Source organism: Penicillium verhagenii, assembly GCF_028828195.1.
Source record: "Penicillium verhagenii strain IBT 33310 chromosome Unknown utg000008l_segment0_segment0, whole genome shotgun sequence".
NCBI classification, from domain to species: Eukaryota; Fungi; Ascomycota; class Eurotiomycetes; order Eurotiales; family Aspergillaceae; genus Penicillium; species Penicillium verhagenii.
Window position 1 is genome coordinate 2,611,359 of NW_026643172.1, and position 14,089 is coordinate 2,625,447.

Below are 14,089 nucleotides of genomic sequence, written 5' to 3' on the forward strand. Positions count from 1 at the left end.
AGCCTTTAGTGTTCAGGGCTGAACGGTCACGTGGACATGCACCCGCGTCAGGCGAAAGGCTCCACCAGTTGACAGCGGTGGCCGAACATCTCCACGGTGTACTAGTCGGCAACCTTCCAAAACATCAAATGATTGGACGCACACAACTACGTAGTGAATTTAGCACGGATTAGTAGTATTGGAAGTAATTTTGAAATCCATACGTCGAAACTTTGGGATTTAGGTATGGCATGAGCATGGTACACTTGTATATACTGAAAAACGAAAGAAATAAGTATCATAGGTAATGGCTGGCTTCCAGAAAGCAAGACGTAAAAATGAAATAAGATGAAAAGGTTCAGGGGGGGGGGAGGCCACAGGTGAAGGATCCTAAGGCCTCGGGGGAAGGAAACAAAATCCACAATGCACTATCGCATCTCGTACAAAAAACAAACATGCCTCCTCGAGAGACCTAAATATTGCAAAGCTGACAGAAGCCTTGACAGAGCCCCAGTTAACACCAAATGAAGGGGAGAATCGACGCTACTGCTTCTCTGTAATGACACCTTCGTAATCTCGGGTCCGGATGTACTCGAGTGTACGCTCGAAATGACGCTTCGGGCCATCGAGGTTAGGATTAGGTTCGTCCTCGGTGTTAGAAAGGTTCGAGTGAATGAGCTCAATAAGTCCATTGAGGTATTTGGTGGTGACAGTCTCATTTTGCTGGTCGAAGTAGTAGACATAGCGATTGAGGATTTCCACAAAGAGTTCGACGGAGACAGCTGTGTCCATGCAAGCGTCTGCGACTCTAAGAGCACGCTGGAGGCACTCCAGAACACGTTTTCCGTCGCGGTAAAGCTGTTGGTTGCTATGTAAGTAAACATCATCGAGAAGCCAGGGTATTGTAGATTCTTACATTCTTGGGATCCTCCTCTCCACGCTGCGGGTTTTCAACGACCCACCAGAGGTGACTGGCAAGATAGACCGCACGGCATTGGTCTGGCTTCTTCAGAAGCTTGCTGCCGTGGAGCGCGGCTTTAGTAATCAAGGTGTCGTAATTCTCCTTGGAAAAGCCGCGGGCGCCATGCAGAGCTCCAGAAATAATGCAAACTGCCTGAAACTGTGCGCGGGAATCGCTAATTGAATCTTCGTAGATAGTAAATGCTTGCGCGAAGAACTCATAGCTAACCTCCTCGAAGCCAGTTTGGTCTGCGACCTCACCGCACATCACAAACAATCGCAGCGCCAAGTCGACGCAGCCTGGGTTCACTCGCTGGTACAGGTTGTTTACACATTGGTGTAAGAAACGGTATAGAGCAGAGGATTGCGATTGCCAATTGTCATCGTAGTGCTCACGAGACTTCAATTTCCGAGCCAGGCGAATTGAAGCGGTCACAATAGCAGGAGTAGTGTAACGAATGCGCTCATTTCCATCAGCATACGCCTTGCGCGTTGCTTGAAGGAGCTATTTCCCAGGTTAGTTAGTTATGATATAGGCCACATGGACTTGACGTCTTTCAAGGGTTTCTTACCTTGAGCTGAGTATCGTTGTCCGGTCCTTGAATCAAGTGCACTAATCTTGCAAGCCACCCTTGCTCTTCAACTGTCTCATCCGTCTCCCCTCCACGGCGCTGAGATTGCGCTCCTGGATATCCAACAGACTGTTGAGTTCCCTCCTTGATCAAAACTCTTGCCGTTTGTAGAACACGGTCAAGATTCTCTTGGTTCGAGATGACAATCTTATTTTTGAGAAGACTCCGGATAATCTCACCAGCAATAGATCTCCGAGTGGGGTATGACTGGGCTGTCAGGAGGGGCAGGTAGTGTGGTAAAGCAAGGGCTGTAAAGATCGAAACATAAGAATGGACGGGGGCGTTAAGAAGGTGCAGAATATGTTGTTGGGTGGGTGCTGAGTGCAGATCGGCGTAGTCAGTGTATTCAACTGTCTTTTGAGTCGCAAAGTCCAAGACTTTATCAACATATTCCAACCGATCGGGATGGATCTTCAATGCCAAGTTGACAAGCGATACGAGGAGAGCCATGATATCTTCAATTGACATTGAGATTGACATGACTTGGGATGTGCTGCCCTTGCTGGCTGTGCGAATTTTGATCAAGTTGACGACCTGCTCATAGAAGATATCAAAGAGCTTGATTTCTGCAGGAAGAGGCTTTGCGTCCTCTTCGTTAGTAGTAGGTTCTGTCTCTTTCACAGGCTCTTCAGCCTTGCTTTGCTCCCCAGTGCCGTTTTCTTGGGGTGCCTTTCCCTTGGCGGCCTCGCTCAATTCTTGCTTTTTGGTCTCTTTGTCCAGTTCCAGCTTCTCCAATAACTCCGTAACGGCCTTTTCTTCGAGTTGTTTCCGGGCCTCCGGCTCATTTTCTGGAGATTCTGCATCTCCGTCTTTTGCCGCGTAGGTCGAGAGACGGTCCATTAACCCAATAACAATTTTCTTGAGATCGACAGCTTGGTGAAGCTGGCTGATAGCAGTCAACAGGAGGTCAAGGGTATGAATGTGGAATTCATCTGGGAAGACCTTGGTGATCACTATTACGCAAGTTAGTAAAATAATGCGCATGGACTTTGTAGAATAGAAACCCTACCCTCTAGAAGATACTCCTGCGCTAGCACATCCCGACAATTCACCACTTGTAGGAGAAGCGCGGATAGGATACCATTCTTGTATGCTTCAAGATCCACCAACTGGCTCAGGCGAACAAGATTGCTACCCACAAGTAGCTCAAGCTCTCGCCTCTCCTGTATCCGGCGTTCGGTTTCTCGCGAGGGACCTTGGTGCTGAAGCCGCACCCAGAGCTTATTCATTTCCACGAAATTAGTCAGGACGAAGTTGATCGAGTCCTTCAAATTTCCCTCTGGCCCATCACTAGTTCCAGAAGGCAAGTAATCCCGCGCTTGGCCGGACAGATAGTATCGCAAGAACAAACCGCGAATGGGATGTTGAATGCCACGACTCATCTCCATCATATCCTTCATAATCTCCTTCACTGGCGCATTCTCCACCGACATATACACAGTACCAACAGTGATCATGAGGTATAAGCGGGGCACAATATTTCCGGCATATTGAACAAGCTCGTACAGGTCCGCCAGGTGGTTGACGGGGTGGTTCTCTTTAAGGTAGACGGATAGGTGTCGCAACGCATCGAAGACGGCCATGTACAATTCGTAATACTGCTTCGGACCGAGGCTAGGAGTTCGCAATTCGGAGACTAGAGTTGATCTGCGGACCCCAAATGAGGGTTTGGTTAGCACACAAGTTCATTGCGCGACAACCCGCATGGTTGCCTGCTGAGGCGAGGACAGCTTACCCGCATTTGAGCGCATCCATGAGCTTCCCAGGATTTTCTAAGCATTTGCGCATCATAGCCGACTGTTGCCTCACTACCCCCAATGCATCCTCGAGGAGGCGGGTTTGGTCCTCCGGGACAGGCGGTGGGCTGGCCATGGTGGAGGGAGTGAGGGGGAGCTGAGAGATGAAAGCAGGCGGTAAACAGCTGCGCGTTTAGAGCAATGATCGAGCTTGCGAGGGGCTCTTCACCACGCTTAACAATTCATACGAGAATTGAAGGTCTTGGTTGTTGGTTGACGTGTGGTGTTTGGAGGTGAGAGGGAGGGAGGTGAGTTGGAGCAAGAAGGATAAGCTAATGAGATGCCGTGGCCGTGGCACTAGTGTTAACTACTAGTATTAACTAATATGGGGTCGACAACCGCCGAAACGTCACTGAACAACGCAAGTTGTATTTTCTCTCTGCGTTTCAAACTAGTTACATACTAATATGATAATATGGGATGTTTTTTATTGGAGTTTCTTTTTTTCATTCAATTTTTTTTTCCTTTTTTTTTTCTTATCAATTTTTTTTGGCGGGGAGGTTCGCTTTCCTCTTTCCATCGGCTTTCCCCTGTCCATCACCATCATGTACCCATCACCTCCTCATCAACGGCCCTGACCCGATTACGACTGCGTGTCATAATCTTCCGCTCGAACGACTCCTGTCACCGGCATGTGATCTTGCCCTCCTACCGGGGCACCACATTCCGGGCACGAGGCCTCTTCCATCGGTGCTCCGCATTCGCCGATGGTGAACGGATGGTTATTGCGGCAGTAGTACCAATGCCCACTTCCCTGAAAGGTTACCGCCATGGCTTCGATGATGTCCATACGCTCCTGACTGGTGACCCCGGCGTAGAATCTGCCCTCCAGGAGCATCTTCTCGGCATTTTCGATTTCGCTAGGTAAGCCACTAGTTTGGCCAGGGTATGCCTGGCAAACTTTTCTGGCTTCACTAACACAGTGGGCGCCTTTCTGAAGATAGATATCGCCCACTTCTCGGGACACGTATGCACGTTCCAAAGCATAAAGCTCTGCCTCGAATATCAAGCCTTCCACCTGGTGAACTCTCCGCTCGCCTGAGATAGCTTTGCCAGTAAGATGACGGCAGTCGCAACGCAGATGCTCAAGGTCAATCTGAAGTACCTGATCTTTGGTAATAGTCGATTTTTCTAGTGCCAGGAAATCCGAAAGCAGAGCAATATCCAGCCGGAGGCTAAGAGCCGCTCCTTGGAGGAGTCCTTTGACTTGCAAGATTCCATTGTCAAATTCGAAATCCCCTGTAGTCTTTTTCTGGCGCTTTGCCATAATCACCATTTCCCAAACTTTCTGGAAAGGTTGTTCCTGTGGGCGAATATTCGCAAGGTACTTCATGATCCGAACTCGCAAGTCAAGCATGTTTGCCCACCTTCGAGGACTCACGCTGTTCATGACTCCCACCATCTCTTTGATTTGGGCTAGGCTCTGGCCTTTGATTTGGACCGCTGGCCATCGAGACATTTCTGGATGGCGATTATTTCGAAGCTCCTGGATCCCATCAGCCAGACTCTTCGCAAGAGGGACGAATTCTCGATTCAGGAGCAGAATAAGCTTCTTGGTGGATTCGTCTAGAAGAGCTCGCCGAATCAGTCGGCCATATCTAGCAAGGTTTCTCAGAGGACCGCGGCAAATTCCACATGTCTTCATGTCTTCCATGGAGAATGGTTGCGACGATTTAAGAAGGGCGGTAGGTTTTCCGTCAGCGTCAAGTTCGTAATGGTTCTTCAAGTCCATCTGAGCATCCATGCTCGTCAAAGCGAGGAAATGTCCACACTGTGGGAAAATGCACGGATCTTCATCAAGATTCGTGTCTTTGTATGTGGCACCGGTATAATAATCGACCTGGCGATTCTTGATATCGTCGGTTGCACAAACTTGACAAAATGATGAGGGTGGGCATGTCTCGCCGCACACTGAAGGACATTGATGTCCGCACTTGAGAATTTTAACACACCGGAGAGAACAAGGCACATGGTCACATGGTGCGGCACAAGGCATCGAGCACTGGCTGTGTGGGCATGCAGAGAGACAGATAATTGCTGCACACGGGGCGCAGGGCTCAAAGCACAACTTTGGGCACTGTGAATGGGCGCAGGCGACCTGACATTTGGCCCTGCATGGAGGACAGGGCTCATTCCCGTGGCACAAAGCAGCACAGCTGTGAGCACATGTGGTTAGATTTCGTCCACATACTCGCTGGCACTTCCCATGAATGGTTTGACTCTCATCATCTTCACGCTCATTTTTATCGATGCAGCACTTTCTAGTGCAATTGTGGCCACAAGGCAATACCTGGCGACACTCAGCATCACACCGATACTCGAGGGATTTCACGTCCACGTGGCATTCAACGGTAACTGTGTGGCCGCAGCGAGGAGCTGTCTTTTGGACATTCTTAGAACAAAGTTGAACACTCGAGGGATCTTGATTTTGCCAGCAAGGCAAACTCTTTTTGGTACTATGACCGCATCGGAGCCTGCGATCTTTTGATTGGACCATGAACATGCACTTGTCGGGGCATTGTTCACCACACAAGCTGAGGCATTCATGATCACATCCTTCTCGCGACCGATTGCAAGGCTCGAGGCACATAACAGCGCCGTGGAGAATATCAGAATGACAGCTCTGGCGACAAGTGTGGCCACATGCTAGCCGCTTGGCGCACTTAAGATGACAGCCTCCCTCGGGAGAGAATTTCAAGAAATCTTCAGGCTTAGAAACGACAATCGGTGTTTCTGGATGTCGTGGACACTGCAGCTCCAGTTTTGGACCGATGTTGTTACCCTGGCGGAGAAGTCTTTGCACATGAGCCCACATGTCGATTTGTCCGAAAGTTTCGGAGTTGCCAATCAGATACATTCCATGCTGAGCCCGGGACAAGAGGACATTGTTTCGTTGTGAGCTTCGCAAGAACCCACAGTTGAGCGCTAGATTGCTCCGGACTAGGGAGATCACCACCACTTTGGCCTCCTCGCCTTGGAAGTTATCAACAGTAGACAGTCTCAAAACCTTGGATAGGGGTGTCTTGACGATTGCCGAATTATCTTCAATGTCTTCGAAGCCGGCTTTTTTGAGCTCTTCTTGGTCACGTTCATTCAATGCAAGAACAGCAGAACCCCTCAGCCTCTGTGTCAATCTGTGTAGTTGTCCCAGATATGGAGTCAGTACAGCTATGTCCTGTTCGTGGTATGTGCCCTGCTGAGTGAGGTGATGCACCAAAGCGGCTATCATATCGACTTCGAATTCATTCCAGCAAGACGTCGATACTTCTGACCCATTTGACAATCCACCTTCCAGCTTGCGGTGATCGAACCAGAACAGTCTTTTCTTGATGCCAGGCACTTCGGGGTAGTTGTAAACATCCGGATGGTCTTCGATATTGGGATAAGATGTGTCACGAACCAGCTGGGCGATTGAAGGATGCATTCGCCTCTGCATCTCCAACATCTTGAAAGGTAGACCACATCCCATACGATTGGGATTTGAGTTCACCAATCTTTCGAAAAGAGACACGTCCAGTGAGTATTTCCAGCCATTTTGATGGTTATCCCGAGAGAGATCGTAACTTTGCACATGAGGAGGTAGTTGTTGATGGTCCCCAATCAAAATCAGATGTTCCACCTCAGGGAGGAGGGCTGTCAGGAGTTGAGGTTCAAGAACTTCCCCAGCCTCTTCACATATGATAACCTTGCATTGCAAATTTTGGACCATTTTCAGCCGCCTAGCTAGGCCTGTCGTCGTCGCTCCGACTACTTTCGCTTCATGCAAACAACGAAGGTTCACTTCGTCCTGAATTCCGGTGAACCTGACTTTAGCCTGGGCGTGGGACTTAACCACATGAACCGCCTCTGCATTCGCGCTCTGCCAAATTTCCTCGACCCAATGATCGTGCAGAATCTGGCGCTCTGAGTGGGACATGTTGGTCAGATTCGCTCTTTGAAGAGTTTCCAGAGTTCGAGGTTCATCCTTGCTCTTTAATCCTGAATCCTTCCAAGTCAAAATTGCAGAGCTGGGTTCCTGATCCCCATCCCTATCACCATATTCGAAAAGCTGGTTGTAGTGATGAGGGTAATAAATCCGAAGAAAGCCGACAAGTTCATCAAAGGGAATTTCCTTTCCGATATGGATATTGTCGAAACTGGTTTGATGCCTCGCCAGTGTACCCCGAACCTCTGCTATAGCTGACTTCTCCATTTTCGTCTTCTCCAGATCTTTGGAAACATTCCTGAGGCTCAAGGAGGTCATCTTATCCGATTGAGACCGACCGCCGATTCGAACGATTTTTGATGTAACTTTGTTGTTCAGTAAGGATTCCAAGAGTTGATCTAGAGCATGATTGGTGAATGTGACACAAAGAATTGGTCCCAAGCAGGTTTCTCTACGATCAATGCCGTTGAGAAGAGCTTTGATCAAGGCCACACCGGTGTAGCTCTTTCCCGTACCAGGGGGCCCTTGAATCAGACTAATTCTGTGTTGCAGACAGTGGACTAGGGCTTCGGCCTGGGCATGATCCATGTCTGAGCCGTCTTTGAGTCTTTGCAGATCGACAGGCTTGAAAGGATGGACCAAGAATTCTTTCCCGTCCCTCATCAAGGATGCAATATCATAATTGAAACCGGGCTGCAGGGAATACAAAGGAGGCATCGACTCAGATGAATCAGAAGAACCAGCTTGCTTAGGCAAAAACAGCCCTGGAAATGGCATAGCTGCATTCCTTTTCATCGACTGAAGGGCTTTCAGAGTCGGCTCAAATGATGGCAGAAGGACGTGGGGAAATTCGATCAGCGATAGGTCAATTCCAGTCCCTTCGTACAGCTCCAGAGCGGTCCGGACTTGGGTATCCTTGTGCTCAACAAGCACCAAAACAATCGATGCGACCTTCTGGCGTTTCCACAGGCCGATTCCCGGGCTCTCCCCTCTTTCGCCGGTAGCAGAGCTGGGGCTTCTCATTTCGCTGACAGTGCAGAATAGAATCTTTGTCAATTTTTGGGTGACCAAACATACAAGATTACCTGGTCGCAAGCGCCGCGAGTCTTGCCACCACGCCGCCCGAGCAGCAGTTGCCAGTACTGCCGCGGGGGCGGGCTGGGGGAAATTGACTTCCAATTCGAGTCTAGTAAGCGAGGACAAACAGCATTTTTCGACAGTCGCATTGCGATACACATTATTGCGAAGATCATTCTTTGACGGTTCGGACGAAGGCTTGTAGATGAAATGGTGAATAGCGTCACGAAGCTGGCCCACTGTGTCCTCTCTGAGAAGACGAAAGTTTCTATCGAGCAGTCCATCAAAGCCCCCGAGATGCCACTGTGCTGGATTCATCGCCGGAAGATACTCTGGCTGAATGCTGGCGATCTCCTCAAAGCTGGGCATGATATCGATGTTGCAGATGTCAGCATGATCGTTGTCGTGTCGGCCACCGGGGCCTTTGGGTTTATCAGCGGAGGGCATTTGGGAATCCTTGCTGTTGGTTGTGACAGAAGACGCTGTGGGGATCATATTTCCAACCTGCAGGCGACGTTGAACGCGGGCCATGTTGGCGAAGGACTGGTGAAGTTGATCAATTCCATGCTCGTTTTTCACGGTAACGAGTAGTTCATCAAACTTCTTGGCCAAATCGTGCAGACTTTGCTGGATAAGGGCCGTTGAGTTGAGATCCAGAATGCGAGAAAAGAAAAGGAGGGACACCTCAAGTTGCGAGATGCATGTGTTTTCAGCCACATTTTTCACCAGGAAATTGTGGATCTTTTCGAGGGTTGTCGAGGCTCTACTTCCATCGATACCGAACATGGATTTGTAAATGGTGCCCAAGTCCATCTCAAGGATGTAAGAGCGGAAGACATTATCCGGAGTGATAGCCCGCAGGAGGGGAATGAACTGTGAGGCAAAGGTGGTCTCAAATCGGCTTTCCAACAGGAAGCGGATGATTGCTAGACCTTCCTCTTGAGCGAGGGTCCGAATCACGTCTTGCATGCATCCTGCATTAGCCTCAATGAGATTACCAGCCCTAGTCATGAACGATTCCAGTTTTCCATCAACGCGCCACAAAGATGAGTTTCTGAGGACGGAGTCGTACTTCCACTCCCGAAGCATTTTGTCTGGTTCCTCAGGACGTACATGTGGGCGAGGCTGTCGGCGTTCATTGTTATTTCTAGTCTCTTGGATCATATGCCGGAAGCGGCAGTTCAGCCTGTGACACTGGCCCGTTCGGGCAAACTCATGGCAAAGGCTACTCTGGTTAGCAATTGTTTCAAACATTGAGAGGCTGGGGTGAGGAGGGGGGCATGGGGAGAGTATATGGGGGGGGGGGGGAGAGAGATACGAACCCAGTTGAGGCCATCGTTGTTTCTTCTTATTCGATGAACTTATTCAGTGATGCAATGAAAAGACACGGTGTAAGGGACGAATACTGGGGACGACGACGAGGAGAACGGAGAAAGAAAGAAGAGAAGGAGAAGTCAAGAAAAATCAATTTATACCCCGTGGTGGATTGAAACAAAACCGCACGTGCTTCGCCTGGATCTCCCGAATAGGCAAAATCTGGGGGAAAAGTGAAGACGATATTACCCCCACGTGCTCTATTGACAGTGAATACAAAGGGTACGAGAGAATCAGAGGGAACAATGAGATTCACTGCAGCACCTCCAAAGGAAGTGAAAGAAATTACACTTTGACGAGTCAGAAGAGGCAGAAAGCAAAAATTAGGGCTTCCCTATTCAGGTAAAGAGAGGGACGGCAGAACTTCAATAGTAACAGTGAACAAGAAGGCATCGTTTCATAATAGCACTGAATAAGGAGGCATCGTTTCATAATAACATTCAATACGAAAAGGCATCGTTTCATAATAACATTGAATAAGAAAATGCATCATGTAATGGCAAGAGGCTCCTAAATAAGCGGACAACGAGCTTACTGGGATATTGAATATGGGAAGACTGTAGGAATGGTCATATCAAATGTTTTCAACGATAGTGCGTTTCAGACACTGAAATAGCACAATCTCCAAACTCGAGCTATGGTTCGCAATACATGAACATTATATACACAACGTATGAAAGGAGGCAGCGTGGATAAAAAGAAACCCCGAGAGCAACTGAATAACTACTACATATAATGCATGTTGTTTGGAAACCCCTGATCTTATCCAGGTACCCGGGGTAAGAAAAGTGAAGTAGAGACAACCCGCGACTTAAACAGGCGCTATCACATTTCCCATATCGGTCGATCTGCAGGGGGCGATGGTTTTTTGGAAAGGAAAAGTTTTTTCGAGTTCAACATCTCCCCAGTCGCTTTTGGTGAACCCGCCAAGTAAAAACGCCATGGATATCAACGGTAAAAATAAGAGACGGTCAAAAACATGAACCGGCATCCCATCTGGAGGCTAGCTTGGTTGCCGGCTGGCCGCTGGCTTTAGGACTTTCATTTGCGGACAGCGAAGTCGACGTTGCGACTGCGCATCAGATCCTTGCGCTCCTTCTCCTTGGCCTCGTCGAAGACAAGGAACTCGTGCAGACCACGGCCGGAAGGAACCATGGGAAGAACAGGAACCTTGCGGTCAGTGATAACCTCCAGAAGAGCGGGGCCATCGTGTTCGATCAGCCACTTCAGCTTGGCCTCAACCTCAGCGGGGTTGGAGACACGGTCAGCGGCAACGCGCATAGCCTTGGCAAGAGGAACGAAATCAGGGTTCTGCTGGTGAGTGTGAGAGTAACGGTCATCGTAGAACAGGTTTTGCCTATGATCATTGTTAGAAGATGACAAATTGGATAGTAGAAAGATATAGAGTAACATACCATTGAGTGACCATACCCTGCTCCTCGTTGTTCAGCAAAAGGACCTTGACGCCAATGTTGAACTGGGCAGCAGTGGAAAGCTCGGTGAGAGTCATGTTGAAAGAGGCATCGCCATCAATGTCAATAACAAGGCAGTCGGGGCGGGCGACCTTGGCGCCAATGGCAGCAGGGAGACCGAATCCCATAGTACCAAGACCACCGGAGGTGATCATGGTACGGGGGTGACGCCAGCGGAAGTGCTGGGCAGTCCACATCTGGTGCTGACCCACACCGGTGGTGATGATGGTCTTCTCCTTCATGTGGGCAGTAAGATCACTGAGCTTCTCAATGACGGCTTGGGGCTTGATAGGGCCATCCACCTCCTGGCGCTCGTAGAGCGACAGAGGGAAACGAGTCTTCCAGTCGTTGATCTGCTCAAACCACTCAGGACGCTCGGCCACAGGCTTGACGTGAGGAAGGAGGAGACGGAGGTTGTCAGCGCAGTCACCCTCGACGGCCTCGGTGGCCTGGACAACCTTGTTAATGTTCTTGGGCATAATCTCGAAGTGGACAATACCACCACGTCCCTCAGCCGCGGCTAACTTGGCTTGCGGGGCAAACTTGGGAATGCTCAAAGTCACACGGTCATCAAAGCGAGCTCCAACAGCGATGATCAAATCAGCCTCCTGCATGGCCATGTTGGCGTAAGCAGAACCGTGCATGCCGAGCATGTGGAGAGCCTTGGGGTCCAACTCATCAAATCCACCAAGACCCTGGAGGGTAGTGGTAACAGGAATGGAGCACTTGTCAGCAAGCTCCTTGAGAATCTCAGGGCCATCAGGGCGAGCAAGAAGACCCTGACCAACATAGAGGATAGGCTTCTCGGCTTTGTTAACAAGGCGAGCAACACGGCTGATGGTGGTATCAAGAGAACGCTGGCTCATCTCACGAGCAGCCATGGTGGCCGCGCTGGGAAGAGATGGAATGGTGCTCTGCATGGGAATGGGGTTGCGGAGGATACCGGCGGTGACATCCTTGGGCAAGTCAACCAGGACAGGACCAGGGCGACCGCTGGTGGCAATCTCGAAAGCCTCCTGGATACGACGAGGAAGCTCACCAACAGACTTGACCATGACGTTCCACTTGGTGCAGGCACGTGAGATACCAACAACGTCAGCCTCCTGGAAGGCATCAGTACCGATGGCGCTGGTCACGACCTGACCAGTGAACACGACCATAGGAATACCATCAGACATGGCATCCTGCATGGGAGTAATGACGTTGGTGGCTCCAGGTCCAGAGGTAACCAGGACGACACCGGGCTTGCCAGATGCACGGGCGTAACCCTCGGCCATGTGACCAGCACCTTGTTCATGCTTGGGGAGGATGAAGTCGAAGTTCTTGGAGTTGTAGATGGCATCGAAAACGGGGAGAATGGCACCACCAGGGTAACCGACTGTAATTCATGGGTCAGGATATGAGCCCCAGAGACGGAGTTGATTTTCGGAGGAGGGTTATTACTCACAGACGTGCTTCACATCGAGACGCATCATCATCTCGTGGAAAATCTCACCACCACTCATTCCAACCATACTGATTCATTGTGTAAGTTTCCATTGCATTGGTCCCGGTTTGCAGGCTGGGCAAGGAATAGAAAGAAAGAAAAAAGATCAATAACGTACGAGTCATCAAGCTCGGGGAGCTTGCGGTTTGTGAGAGGCGAAACCTCATTGCGATGAGGCTCTTGGTTGAATGCCGGGCTAGGTACGGGACGGGGAGTTCTATGCAATGTGTTAGCATCATTGAATCCTTTGGTTTGCTGCTGCTGGAAACATGACTTACGTGGTGGCCGTCGCGGTGCTCTGGGCACGCTTCTGAGGAGAAGAGCGGTGGGGCGAGGCAGCGGAAGCCACGAACGAAGTTGAGAAGGGCCGACGACCAGAGGCGAGTTGCCTCTGGATGTGGATGGACCGCAGAGCGGACTTTGATGGTCTGAGAGGCAGCATCTTGAGACGACCAGGCCAGCAAACAGTAGGAAGGTGAATCAAGAAGAGGCAATTGGCCCTTGCTAGTAATGAATCCTTGGGGGAATGAAAAAAGCGGCCACCGGTCTGACTCAATTTCGAGGTTTGTGATTGGCTCAGATCTCCATCTGGTTCTCCGCACCTCCGACCTCGGCGTAAATCGGCGCATCACATGATCTAGCCGTTTTCGTGGATTTTTATGCATAACCCCATGACTAAGGTAGGTACAATCGATTGTACATGCAATTGATGCGAGGGGGAGAATATCGATTTAAGTGATACATGCATATGTTAGTTCTCGTAAAATAGATCTGGGCAATCGGGTATATAAACCATACCTAACATTTGAACCTTGTTTATGCGTTTCAATGTGAGCAACTTTGGAATCCTTCATTCAAATGCTACATATGTATGAGCTCGCACTAAAAATATGCATACATGCTATCAATAACTATTGAGTACGAGTATGTCCCAATAGATTCAAATTTTAATCTCAAAATATCCTGGAACTGGCCCTAGAGGGTCGTGGACTTGGAAGATTCTGCATACGTCAGGGCTTGAATATTCAATGTTCCAAACATCTGAATGGTTCCAAGGTTGTCGCGCGACCTCCACATTAAGCGGATCCCTGAGCTTATTAACCGACGGGATATATTTTCTTTTCCCGAAAACTCGCGTTGACTCCATACCGAACTGGGACGGAAAGCCGGGCCTCCGATCTCTACATATTCGGGCCGGGAAGGTACATGTATTTACTCCAGACTCGGTAAAAGCCGAAGTTTTGGAAGCAGATAGACGCACATGATATGCTTTGTATGTAGGTACTTACTAGTGGGTATCTGTCAGACTGTCAATATAAATGTTCTATTATAGACGTTCAGCTTAAAAATCTCACTCTACTCAATAATTACTCCTTACAAGGTTCCAA

At 49.4% G+C, this 14,089-nt stretch overlaps 4 protein-coding genes across 4 annotated transcripts; all 4 read right to left on the reverse strand.

The window, feature by feature from the left end:
- Nucleotides 1-522: 522 nt before the first annotated feature.
- On the reverse strand, nt 523-3,443 carry N7466_008956 (vacuolar protein sorting-associated protein 35; the record flags this gene model as incomplete). Its single annotated transcript, XM_057168345.1, has 5 exons — nt 523-837; nt 896-1,444; nt 1,512-2,524; nt 2,581-3,218; nt 3,307-3,443. 5 exons carry the CDS (start codon nt 3,441-3,443, stop codon nt 523-525), a joined length of 2,652 nt encoding a protein of 883 aa, XP_057018976.1.
- Nucleotides 3,444-3,950: 507 nt separating this feature from the next.
- Nucleotides 3,951-5,338, reverse strand: N7466_008957 (uncharacterized protein; the record flags this gene model as incomplete). Its single annotated transcript, XM_057168346.1, has 2 exons — nt 3,951-5,239; nt 5,320-5,338. The coding sequence occupies 2 exons, from the start codon at nt 5,336-5,338 to the stop codon at nt 3,951-3,953; spliced, it is 1,308 nt and encodes a 435-aa protein (XP_057018977.1).
- A 357-nt stretch (nt 5,339-5,695) lies between these two features.
- N7466_008958 (uncharacterized protein) lies at nt 5,696-9,458 on the reverse strand (the record flags this gene model as incomplete). Its single annotated transcript, XM_057168347.1, has 2 exons — nt 5,696-5,990; nt 6,031-9,458. The coding sequence occupies 2 exons, from the start codon at nt 9,456-9,458 to the stop codon at nt 5,696-5,698; spliced, it is 3,723 nt and encodes a 1,240-aa protein (XP_057018978.1).
- A 1,326-nt stretch (nt 9,459-10,784) lies between these two features.
- Nucleotides 10,785-13,143, reverse strand: N7466_008959 (acetolactate synthase catalytic subunit; the record flags this gene model as incomplete). The annotated part of the gene is made up of 5 exons (XM_057168348.1): nt 10,785-11,100; nt 11,159-12,593; nt 12,663-12,730; nt 12,820-12,918; nt 12,980-13,143. 5 exons carry the CDS (start codon nt 13,141-13,143, stop codon nt 10,785-10,787), a joined length of 2,082 nt encoding a protein of 693 aa, XP_057018979.1.
- Between the last annotated feature and the right edge of the window lie 946 nt (nt 13,144-14,089).